This window comes from Macrosteles quadrilineatus, unplaced genomic scaffold (assembly GCF_028750875.1).
Source record: "Macrosteles quadrilineatus isolate MER2022 unplaced genomic scaffold, UCM_ALF_1.0 Scaffold_9__3_contigs__length_116548681, whole genome shotgun sequence".
NCBI classification, from domain to species: Eukaryota; Metazoa; Arthropoda; class Insecta; order Hemiptera; family Cicadellidae; genus Macrosteles; species Macrosteles quadrilineatus.
This window is the reverse complement of record NW_026542602.1, coordinates 13,378,203-13,391,488: the sequence shown is the minus strand read 5'-3', so window position 1 is coordinate 13,391,488 and position 13,286 is coordinate 13,378,203. Positions and strand designations below refer to the sequence as shown.

The 13,286-nt window shown below is 40.8% G+C and overlaps 1 protein-coding gene across 1 annotated transcript in view; it reads left to right on the top strand.

Annotated features, from left to right (window-relative positions):
- Window positions 1–13,286, top strand: part of LOC129001978 (zinc finger protein 43-like) — a 31,026-nt gene that overhangs the window by 3,742 nt on the left and 13,998 nt on the right. Inside the window, exon 2 of the mRNA XM_054429447.1 lies at window positions 12,670–12,701. Within this exon, the coding sequence (XP_054285422.1) occupies window positions 12,678–12,701 (24 nt within the window). The 5' untranslated portion in view covers window positions 12,670–12,677. The remainder of the gene's footprint in view (window positions 1–12,669; window positions 12,702–13,286) is intronic.

Sequence of the window (13,286 nt, the reverse complement as noted above, 5' to 3'; positions counted from 1 at the left end):
GTTATTTTGTCACCAGCATAGCAACCCGTTAAACCCATGTTAGTTTTTAAAAATTTGTAATTCTTGTTTATGTCTTTTTAGCCTATTTTAATTTATAAAGGCATTCTGTAGATCGACAGGAAAATACATTTCCACCGATATGGGGATATTTTCTATGTTCACGAGCTGATAAAAAGGTTGTAAAGAAACATGCTTGCCTATATTATTGATATATTTTCTCAGTTTTGTATAGTTTGGTGAAAAATAGCAATCGGGCCGATTTCATCTTCGTCTGAACTTAAAAATGATCCCGAGCTGACAAAAAGCCATTTTCGGCCCTAGGTACGGAATATACTCTCAAATTATCATAGGATCGGTGAATACTAAACTCTATCTTGGAATTGCATACACTCGCTCCTATCTTTAAGTTTACGTTGTTGTCCTCCTATCTTAGAAGTTTTGTTGTAAGTACCTATATCATGTATAAAAAAATGTAAGTGTATTCTGTAAAACTTTAAACAAATATTAGTAAAATAGTTTTCCGGCAAACTATCGTTGAATGAATTAGTTTTAAGTAGTTAAATTAACCTCGACCCGTGCTATAAGTGGAGTTTGTCCGGCAAAATACCATAGTAAAATTAAATCAAATAAATAAAATCAAAAACAATTCATAACAAAAGAATAATAGATACAGAATTAACGTAATTTCTGAAAATCGACAGGGCCCACATATGCGAAGCCTGTGCGTGGGGACCGAGTTGACTCAATAATTGGCAATTTGTCATAGTCTTGTAACACAATTAACTACCACTATTATAATTATCAATACTGGCATTTCAATGGTATTTCAATACTGAGCTTTATTTACGTTTGCGTAGAAGGTAATTAAGATGTGTTTTTGAGAAAAGTTAGGTAGTAGTTAAGTGTGAAATAAACTAATTTGTCAAAGTATATGCATCAACAACCAAACTACGCCAGTTTACGTAATGTCCATAAGAATAACATATACATTTTTAATTTGAACTTGTTGTAATATTCTCCGTGACCATACAAAAATACTTCATTATACTCAATTACTTGTTTGTGTAAACCCTGAATTTATTTATTTAAAATAATTGTTTTACGTTGTTGTTAAAGGTAAGTTTTCTACAAAAAGGTAGAGTTTAAGTGGAAAAAACAATGATAGCAGATCTTGACAAGAAATAAGGAAAACCAAAGTGTAATAATTATGGATAAGGACTGATCAAGGGACACAACTACATTGTTATCAAGAACAGGGGTTTCTCAATGAGCTGCAGACAAGCCAAATTTTCCTGGCTTTTGTAGCAAGTTGTTTATAAAAAATTGTTGTAAGATTGTATGATTTTTAAAGAAATAAAATAAATCCCTTAAACTGGTGATAAGTTGAAGGGGAGATACAACTAGCCGTAGGTACAACTAGACGTAGGTACAAGTAGGCGTAGGTACAACTAGTCGTAGGTACAAGTAGTCGTAGGTACAAGTAGTCGTAGGTACAAGTAGTCGTAGGTACAAGTAGTCGTAGGTACAAGTAGACGCAGACGTATGAGGTACAAGTAGACGGTGACGTACCCGACTAGTTATACCTATAGATTTTTAAGAGGTACAACTAGACGCAGAGACAGATAGACGTAGGTACAACTAGACGTCCGCACCATCGTCAAGTTGTACCTACAGCTTTGGAGGAGGTACAACTAGACGCCTGTCACCAAAATGCAGGAGGTACAACTAGACGCCGGTACAAGTAGACATCGCCCCCCCGCTATGTACTGAAATCCGTTTTTCGCTCATAACTTATTTATTTGATAACTTACCTCGCTATATGATTATATATTTGTAATCCTCATTAAATTTAGAACAAAGTGGCTATTTTCAAATATTTATAGGCCTATAATTTATACAGTTTCATTGAGCGCAAACTTATTTTTTTTTTGAAAATTTTCGAAATTATATTTTTTTTTACCTAAAAATTTTTTTTTGAAAAAATGTTCCTTATGTTTTATATATAATATTGAAGCCCATGATTTTCCAAACAAAATGGTATATAGAACATTAGAATTAACATTGTTTTAAGCTTCTCAGATCCGTTTTAATAAAACCTTGCAAAGGGGCCAAAAATAGGTGGACATTAAGGCCTAAACTATGGACCTTTGGAGGGTTAAGCTTGTTTTTCCCTCACCCAAACCCCAAAATTTCCACCATGGTAGAGGTTATTGCTGATATTAGCCTATATACGATTGTAGAGTCAAAGGAAGCCTCGGCGACAAACAAGTCATTTAAGAAAGTTGTAGTGTTGGTGTCTAGGAACAGTTTGAAAACGTCTTATAACTTAGGCCTAAGACGTTTTAGGTGAGTTGGGCCTCGGAAATATTTACTGAATTAAAACTTACTTAAACTTGATTAACATGGGCCTTTTAACGGGTTGCCATGCTGGTGACAAACAGAGGCGGCGTTTAGGGGGGGCCAGGAATATTTATCAAAATTATATTTATCACAAGGAATATTTATCAAAATTATAAAATAGAATTATGTCAACAATAAATCTAGATTTCGCCCCCCCCCCCCCACCACTCAAAGCCCAATCGCCGCCATTGGTGACAAAATATAGGCTAAACAGAAAATCAAAACAAATGGAATTGAGCCGACCCCTCGCACCGCCCCCAGACGAACAACTTTTGGAAGCATGTCCCCCCATAGTGACAGTGCGAGTGGCCGCCCCACATCCCTAACAAAATGAAAGGCCGTGGGTGAATATCAAAAAACAAACAGTTGTCAACAAAGCCTATAATTAATCTCAAAAATTCAACAAAATAACAATCAACAATCAAACAATGTAACCATCCAAAGAATTTCTCAAATCTCTTAAAAAACTTAATCAAAAATTTTAATGAAAAGGAATTTAGCCTACCCTTCTGAACTTACAAGAACTGGTACCAGTAACAAAATTAGGCCTAACAAATAAATAATTAAAAGTGGTAACTGTAAAAGGATGGTAACTGATCAGTTTTAAACTTTAAATAGATTAACAATAAATAATTAACTTTCAAAATTAATAAATAACGATTAGCTTAAAAATAAATAACAAGTCATGAATAATTTGGGGGCCCCTCTAAATATCAAGTCCTTCAAAAATGTTTATAGGCTAATTCAAACAAACTTGCGGCACTTGGTGGTGGTAGGCGGTGGTGGTTGAAGGCGGATGGTGGCTTAAAAGTCCCCGGAGAAACAGGGCAGTTGGCAGCTCAAGGGGGTGGAAGGTGGAGAGTTCCCCCAGGCGACCCTCTCCGAGGACGACATCAGCAGAACCAAACCTCCCATCCGGGACCCTTTGAACACATTCCAGGCCTAACTAATAAAAGTCCATATAAACTTCATAACATTAGGCCTACCAAGCTTTTCAAGAAATAATTCCAAAAAACAATTTCCGCACCACTCGTTCACTGACCAAAACTATTACAAATGAGATTTTTATTTAAAATATTTTTCTTTTAATAGGCTTTCCTTTATTCAAAACAGTCCTTAAGAGTTATAATGAGAAAATGACTAGAAAATTATTAATTCAGTTCAATAAAGCTCTAAAACATAACAATAAATAGGCTTTTAAATTTTACAAACTTTAACAACACATTCTTACAGACATTTTTCATAAAAATTGAAGTTGACAATAAAAAATATAAATTATCTGGTCCAGAAGGGTAAAACACATTAATCAAACACAAAACAGTTACATAAATACTACAATAAATACTTCAAAAAACAGTTTACACAAAATATTAAAAATTCTTTGGCTGGAGGTGCATTTTCAGGTAAAACCGGTAATAACTCCGGTTATTACCAACCAAATTTGCTCAAGTTGCTTTTAAAAGCTGTGGCACAGGTGCCCGCAGCTTTTAAAAGACATACCCATGCCTACCAACTAGCCTGAGGCTAGGTAGGGGGTCAGTTACCTACGGTCACTCAGAATACAGAATTGCGCTAAACAAAAACTTAAATAACTCGGTCATTTATTATCCAAACTTAATGAAAATTGCAGGGGACAAGTAAGAGCACTAATACTAACTAATTATGACCGAGCTTGGCCCCCAGGAGGCGCCATTACTTAACTAAAAAAAATTAGGCTGAGTGACATGGCCTACATTACAAATAACAAAAAAAACACTTTTACAGGGGACAAAGGGACAAAATTTACATTAAACAAGTTGTAGGCCACAATAACAAAACAAAAATGAGCACAAACTAGGCCTTAGGCCTAATAATAAATTAACAGGGACACAGAACAAACGGACCATAGCCCGCACAAAAGAGAGTTTCAAAGTGAGTTTTCTTGGGTAATATCTGGCCTAGAGTCTCGGGGAAAGCTTTGAAAACTTGACGACAAAGAAAACTACAAACTAACCAGAAAAACTTGTGGTTTGACCACACAAAGCTTGGCCAAAGGCCCATCAGAACTCTGAACAATTCCAGCCTCAGAAATGGGTCCAGCGCCTTGAAAAACAAGTAATTGGTAATTAAAAGTAATACCAATGCACAGAAGGTGCTTAATACTTGTTTTTCACTAGCCAAAACCCACTCAAAGCCTGCTCAACATGTGGCTGAAAGCCAAAACTAATTCAGAAACTTTCTAACCTAAACAAATCAAAATAATCAATCAACTTACTCATCTGACGTCTTGGCGAAACTTAACTACATGTTACTGAAAATTAGGTTTGTATGCAACACAGTAGAAAAACTGAAAGGATGGTAAAAAATAATTTGACATAACCTTAAACACAAATCTTGACAGTAACCAATGACAGCCGCACGTCTTCTGGCGAAAATGTGCTCGACAGCGGAAAAATACCCCGGGGTCTGCAGGACTGCTGCCAGCCCCAAACCGACTGAGTTCCGGCGCAAAGCCAGTACTCGCACTATAAAAAAAACACTGAGGCGTGACACTGGTGGGACGCTTGGTGGGCATGTCACGGCTCAACCTCCCCCCCCAAAGGAGGACTTCCTCTCCAAAAAAAAAGAAAACAACCTCTCCCAATTCTAGAAGATCTCAACACCACAGATCAACTCAAGTGTCTGAAGTGGGGAACGCCAAAAGTCTTTCAACTGGAGGGACTACTCACCCCCAGGGTTTGCACTGGCCAGTGCTGGTAAATTTACTAGGGAAAAATCTTCAGCAGCGCACAAGGGACAGAAGAGGTGATCAAGCTCTCTGGCCCAGTGCACTTCCCACTCAGACACAAGAGTAATGAAAGATGACCTACGGAATTGTTCCCCGGAAAGGCTTCAGATGAGAAATGTGAGCCCTCCGGAAAACTTCTCCAGTCTGCGGATTTCCCAGCCGCACGGAGACAGGAGTCAAGAACTTCAAGATTCGGTGGGGACCTGACCACCGATGAGACAACTTTGCGGCTCTCTTGTCCACGGCCGAACTGACCGGATGAGCCTTGCAGAAAACCAAATCCCCCACCTGGAAAGGATTGTCCAACCGACCTCGATTGTGCTTCCTCCGTACCAATTCCCTAGCTCGGATCAAGTTCCTCCTAGCCGCCTGCCAAGTTGCCTTGACATTGGCTGCACCAGGGGGTGGCAGAAAGTCGCCAATTTTCCACACATTTGCCAAAGGATTATTGGGTGGATAGCCCAACAACAGCTCAAAAGGGACCGCCTTGTGACTCTCATGGTGTGCAGTATTGAAAGCAAATTGAATCCAAGGAAGTTCCTGATCCCAGGTGGTCTGCTTGTCAGCATGAAAAGCTATGAGAGCGGATCGAAGATTTCTGTTGAACCTCTCAGCATGGGAAGGCTGTGGATAGTAAGGAGAAGTGGTCACATGGCGGATACCGTGCCCAAAGCACATTCTTTTGAAAAGGTGAGACACGAACTGAGTTCCGTTGTCGGAAACAATGGTGGCGGGTATTCCAAAGTGTTGGAACAAATGGGTACGAAGTGCCTGCACGGTGAGCTGTGCAGTGGCGTTCCTCAAAGGAAAAAGCCAACAAAACTTGGAGAAGGCATCCACACAAACAAGCAAGAATTTGTTTCCTGACTTGCTACGTGGGAGAGGCCCTACATAGTCTATGAAAACCTTCTCCAAAGGTCTCTCCGCCACCTCAGATGACAACAACCCATACTTGGTATTCTGAGCAGGCTTGCTTAGCGAGCATGTTTGACAAGAACGTACTCGTGCCGCAATGTCCCTGTCCATACCCTTCCAGATGAACATGTCCCTAACCTTCGCAATGGTCTTGTGAATCCCTAAGTGCCCACCCACAGGGGAAGAGTGAAAGTACGCAAAGACCATGGGTACAAGAAGACTAGGCAGCACAACCTTGGGTTTACCCCGCTGTCGGTCTCGACAACAAAGGGCACCCTGGGACAGAAAATATGGGGGGTGGGCTCCCCCATTTTGAAGCTCACCAATGATTTTAGCCAGCTCGGGATCTTTTAGCTGATGTGGGATGAACTCAGAAAAGGCAAGAGGAAACTCCAGGAGCACGGCACACCCAGTGTGCTCCTCCTGATCAGAAGGTTGGTCGTCAGGTGAGTGATACATCCTTGATAAAGTGTCAGCAATCACATTCTGCGTGCCTCGAACATGTTGCACTTGGAATTTGAGGGAAGATATTTGGACCACCCAACGACCAATTTTCCCAAGCTGGCGAGGATGTGCAAGGAGCCACGAGAGCGCTTGGTTGTCGGTTTCCAGCAAAAACTCTTTGTGTTCCAAAAAACGTCTGAACTTATTCACTCCAAACACGACAGCCAAACACTCTAACTCATACACAGAAGAGCTTTTCTTTTCGCATGGGTTCAAAGTGCGTGAGGCATACGCAATTGGCTGCCTAACACCATCTACCTCTTGAGACAACACAGCCGCAATTGCGACGGAGGAAGCATCGGTTTGCAAAACAAACTTTCGACTGAAATCTGGCATCGCCAAAACTGGAGGTTGCATGATAGCTTCTTTCAGAAGATCAAAAGACATCTGTTGTGCTTCACCCCAAACAAACTTGGCGCCCTTCTTCCGAAGCTCATTGAGAGGAGACGCCAACTCAGCCACATTGGGGATGAAGCGCCGGTAGAAACCCACCATGCCAATGAAACGGGCAATGCCTTTGACATCTCGGGGAGGAGGAAAATCCCTGATACCCTGGGTTCTAGCCGGATCGATACAGACACCTCGAGAAGATACTAGATGACCTAGGAAAGAAATCTCAGCCTGAGCAAAACTAACTTTCTCGGGATTTACGGTAAGGCCAGCCCTAAGCAACCTATTCATGACTTCCTCAAGATGAACCAGATGGTCTTCAAAGCTCTCACTGTACACCAAAAGATCGTCAAGATAGTTGAACACAAATTTGAACTTGACGTCATGAAAGATGGAGTCCAGAAGTCTGGTGAGGGTCTGGGCCCCCACAGCTAGGCCCATGGGTACACGTGTGAACTGGTACAAGTTCCACGGAACACAGAAGGCAGTGAGAGGTCGAGATTCAGGTTTCAAAGGAATCTGATGGTAAGCCTGGTTCAAATCAAAGACGGAAAAATACTTGGCCTTACCGAACCAATCGAACGCAGAGTGCAAATCAGGGAGAGGGACAGAGTCAATTTCAATCTGAGCATTCAACTTGCGATAATCTAGAACCATTCGAGACTTGCCATTTGGCTTTGGAACTAGAAAAGCTGGACTAGCGTAACTTGAGCGAGAAGGCTCAATTACCCCATTTTCAAGAAGCTCATTGATGATTCCACGGAGTGTTTCCATTTTGGGTGGAGCAAGCTTGTAAGGATGGGAACGAACTGGACGGGTGTCAGTCAAACGGATTTCGTACTCCAAAAGATTGGTGACTCCAAGCTTTGGCGTCAGCACCTCAGGAAAACGAGAACACAATGTTCTGATAGCTTCAGCCTCACCAGGAGTCAGATGCCCTAATGGATCAACCTTTGGTTTGCTGGGTGTCTCAGGCTCGACCACAGCTGCACCATCCACAATTTCATCCGCAAAAGGAATGAGCACCCGTCTTGCGAAACGAAAGAAGCACTGGCCTCTGCCTAAATCCAAAATCAGGCCACAATGCTTGATGAAATCCGCTCCCAAAATGACAGGTATGCAAAGGTCCTTGGCTACCCAAAAACTCCACACCCAAGAAAAATGTTCAATTTTGAATTTCAAACGGGCTTCATAGATGATTGGAAGTGGGGATTTCGATGCAGTCCAGCAGATGTGGGTACTTCGCTCAACTTGCTTGATTAGCCCAGAAGATTTTAGGTTTTCAAACAGGGAAAGGGAAATGAGACAACGGGCTGACCCAGAATCCACAAGGGCCTTCTGCACCGTTTTACCTAAGAAGATGTTGAGTCGTGGGCAAGTTGAGCGCGCCGCTTTCACTCCCATGCATGCAAGCTCCCTCATTCCCCGCGACAGAGGATCCCCAAAACCAGCACTCCCAGAAGGGGCAGTACTCAGAGAAACCAAATTCCTGCTGACTTTCTCCAAAACAGCTTTCTCACAGGGCGGTTTAGGCAAACTTTCCCCTTGTGAGCTACTCAGGTTTTTGGACAAAGTCCCAAGATTAACCCTCTGACGACACTCTCGTCTCATGTGACCTGGTTGACCACAACGAAAGCAAACAATAGGATGCCTCTGTCTCTGCGGTGTTTCAGGACCTCGACACACGGATGCTACAGCGGGATGGGGACCAGTCCGGGGAAGATGCCCCGAAACATGCTCCCTCTGACAATCAGCGTCTTGAACGCTCCGTGAAAGGATGACCAACCTATCCAGGTCTGCAAAAGAAGAAGGCTTTGGAGCAAAAATCAGTCTGGACCGCTCCTCAGGCTTCAACCCCTGCAAGACAATGTCCACCAGTTGGTTTTCAGGGATGCCCAGCCGTAGGACACGCCACACGCCACAAATGTCACCCACATACTGACTGAGAGTTTCATCAAATTTTTGAGGACGAAACACCCTCTCAACTTTCAATCTCTCCATGACCCTGAAGGGGACAAAGAGCTCAAGCACTTCACTGTGAAAAATTTCAAAATTTGCTCCCCGTTTCAAACAATCTAACAATTTGTCACCAAGAGGTCTCAGGCAGAGTGGAACCAGCAGTTCCAACACTACTGAGTCCTCCATGCCTGGGAACTCCTTCAGGTGCAACACCTTTCCCAAAAACTCCAACAAAGTTTCTACCTCTAAACCATCAACCGGGCGAATGTCGCTCAAAACCCCAGCAATGGGATTGGGCAGTGGAGCAAACAAACCCATTTTGCTCTCAGTCAGTCGACCTACCTACAAAACACACAAAAATTTTTTTTTTTTTTTTTTTTTTTTTTACAACGAACAATTCACAAACTTAACTAACTAAAGGCTCTGGACTGAAATGCCTACAGTCAGATGAGGTCCCAAACAGAAGAACCTGCCCATACACACCGCCTTAGCCACCAAAACAAAAACACGGGCTTACACTCACCACATACACACATACATACATACAATAAACAACAACACCTAACATTTGTGTGATGAGGTAAACACACACACAGTTTCAATTTTTGGATTGGCCATGCTTTTGACACTCTTGCTCCCAAAGGATGCAAGTCATTAACCAGATTCCACCCGGTGACTCGGCCAAGGGCGAGCTCCTAATAAAAACTACAACAGTGTGCTTACCCCAACACGACAACATTTCTTCAAAAAATTCCTAAGACTGCCAGACCAGAATCACCCAAAAATCAAATCCATCCACGGCCCTTCAAAACAAATCAGAACGTGGACAGTGATCGGATCTCTAAGTATCCAAGTCGTGAAACCGAAGTTTCACGACAAGGCACCCAGGACGCAACCAAAAAACCACGCTCTGCTACCATCTGAGCCGACCCCTCGCACCGCCCCCAGACGAACAACTTTTGGAAGCATGCCCCCCCATAGTGACAGTGCGAGTGGCCGCCCCACATCCCTAACAAAATGAAAGGCCGTGGGTGAATATCAAAAAACAAACAGTTGTCAACAAAGCCTATAATTAATCTCAAAAATTCAACAAAATAACAATCAACAATCAAACAATGTAACCATCCAAAGAATTTCTCAAATCTCTTAAAAAACTTAATCAAAAATTTTAATGAAAAGGAATTTAGCCTACCCTTCTGAACTTACAAGAACTGGTACCAGTAACAAAATTAGGCCTAACAAATAAATAATTAAAAGTGGTAACTGTAAAAGGATGGTAACTGATCAGTTTTAAACTTTAAATAGATTAACAATAAATAATTAACTTTCAAAATTAATAAATAACGATTAGCTTAAAAATAAATAACAAGTCATGAATAATTTGGGGGCCCCTCTAAATATCAAGTCCTTCAAAAATGTTTATAGGCTAATTCAAACAAACTTGCGGCACTTGGTGGTGGTAGGCGGTGGTGGTTGAAGGCGGATGGTGGCTTAAAAGTCCCCGGAGAAACAGGGCAGTTGGCAGCTCAAGGGGGTGGAAGGTGGAGAGTTCCCCCAGGCGACCCTCTCCGAGGACGACATCAGCAGAACCAAACCTCCCATCCGGGACCCTTTGAACACATTCCAGGCCTAACTAATAAAAGTCCATATAAACTTCATAACATTAGGCCTACCAAGCTTTTCAAGAAATAATTCCAAAAAACAATTTCCGCACCACTCGTTCACTGACCAAAACTATTACAAATGAGATTTTTATTTAAAATATTTTTCTTTTAATAGGCTTTCCTTTATTCAAAACAGTCCTTAAGAGTTATAATGAGAAAATGACTAGAAAATTATTAATTCAGTTCAATAAAGCTCTAAAACATAACAATAAATAGGCTTTTAAATTTTACAAACTTTAACAACACATTCTTACAGACATTTTTCATAAAAATTGAAGTTGACAATAAAAAATATAAATTATCTGGTCCAGAAGGGTAAAACACATTAATCAAACACAAAACAGTTACATAAATACTACAATAAATACTTCAAAAAACAGTTTACACAAAATATTAAAAATTCTTTGGCTGGAGGTGCATTTTCAGGTAAAACCGGTAATAACTCCGGTTATTACCAACCAAATTTGCTCAAATTGCTTTTAAAAGCTGTGGCACAGGTGCCCGCAGCTTTTAAAAGACATACCCATGCCTACCAACTAGCCTGAGGCTAGGTAGGGGGTCAGTTACCTACGGTCACTCAGAATACAGAATTGCGCTAAACAAAAACTTAAATAACTCGGTCATTTATTATCCAAACTTAATGAAAATTGCAGGGGACAAGTAAGAGCACTAATACTAACTAATTATGACCGAGCTTGGCCCCCAGGAGGCGCCATTACTTAACTAAAAAAAATTAGGCTGAGTGACATGGCCTACATTACAAATAACAAAAAAAAACACTTTTACAGGGGACAAAGGGACAAAATTTACATTAAACAAGTTGTAGGCCACAATAACAAAACAAAAATGAGCACAAACTAGGCCTTAGGCCTAATAATAAATTAACAGGGACACAGAACAAACGGACCATAGCCCGCACAAAAGAGAGTTTCAAAGTGAGTTTTCTTGGGTAATATCTGGCCTAGAGTCTCGGGGAAAGCTTTGAAAACTTGACGACAAAGAAAACTACAAACTAACCAGAAAAACTTGTGGTTTGACCACACAAAGCTTGGCCAAAGGCCCATCAGAACTCTGAACAATTCCAGCCTCAGAAATGGGTCCAGCGCCTTGAAAAACAAGTAATTGGTAATTAAAAGTAATACCAATGCACAGAAGGTGCTTAATACTTGTTTTTCACTAGCCAAAACCCACTCAAAGCCTGCTCAACATGTGGCTGAAAGCCAAAACTAATTCAGAAACTTTCTAACCTAAACAAATCAAAATAATCAATCAACTTACTCATCTGACGTCTTGGCGAAACTTAACTACATGTTACTGAAAATTAGGTTTGTATGCAACACAGTAGAAAAACTGAAAGGATGGTAAAAAATAATTTGACATAACCTTAAACACAAATCTTGACAGTAACCAATGACAGCCGCACGTCTTCTGGCGAAAATGTGCTCGACAGCGGAAAAATACCCCGGGGTCTGCAGGACTGCTGCCAGCCCCAAACCGACTGAGTTCCGGCGCAAAGCCAGTACTCGCACTATAAAAAAAACACTGAGGCGTGACACTGGTGGGACGCTTGGTGGGCATGTCACGGCTCAGAATAAATTCCAATCACATGTTTTATTTATAGCCTTGGGTGAAAGTAGAGAAGTTTGCTCAATACATATTTTGGTAGAGTTTTCGACCCTGGGGCGACCTCTAGTTTAAGATTAATGAGTCCCACATTTATTCATTAAGTTTATTAGGCTACTATATTTACCTAATTTTCTATGAGAATACCTTAGGCCAATTTTTTAGTGTACCGGTACATGGAAGGGTCTGCAGTAGGGCCTAGTGTTGCTGTCATAGGCTAGAGTCACTGATTTTACTGTCCATGTCCAAGTGTTCCAAAGAGGCATCTTGGGACTCAAAAGAGTCCCGGTTTTGAAAAATCCAGTAAATTTGTGGCCATTAACTCAATAAGGCTTAAACCTTACTTTACTTGCCTTGACCTTAAGCTTATTTTACTTACAGTATTATGTTTTAAATTTTGCTTTATATTCCATACATTTTAAATTAAGTTAATTGAATACTTTTCAGGCTGAAGAATGAACAGCATCGAAGAAGATGAGGTAAGTTGATATCCAACTTTACTCCAAAATCAGTCAATTTTACTAGGGTAAACCAAGATCAAGAGTTAGAGTAGTACACAGAGAGCCAGATTACCAGAAAACCAACATAGAAGTTTGATAAATTGGTTACAAACAAGGGGGGGCGGACCTGGGGTCTCCAAAATGGCAGTTTTATACCATTTCTTTGTCAAAGTAAGTGTGACAAATTATTTTACACAATTTGTATGCACTAATGTATTACATGCAGTAAAAAAATATAAATATGTATGCCCAAGGGGGGGGGGTCGCACCCTTCGCCCCCCCTCTGGATCCGCCACTGCTTTTAACCCCAAATAGCCTGCGCCTATCAACATAATGTGAGAGCTCGCACGGAGAAAATATTTCCCCATCATGTTTGATTGGATTTGATAAATAAAACAACTAGCAATTTATTCATAACACATTGCAAACCTTAATGTCAACTTATATGCACTCAATTATGTAGAAAATCTCAATAGAAAATGTTCTGTATGTAATTAGAACAAATAATAAATGTATTTGTCAAAGTACAATTTTAACCAACTTTATTCAACACAAATTAAAAAC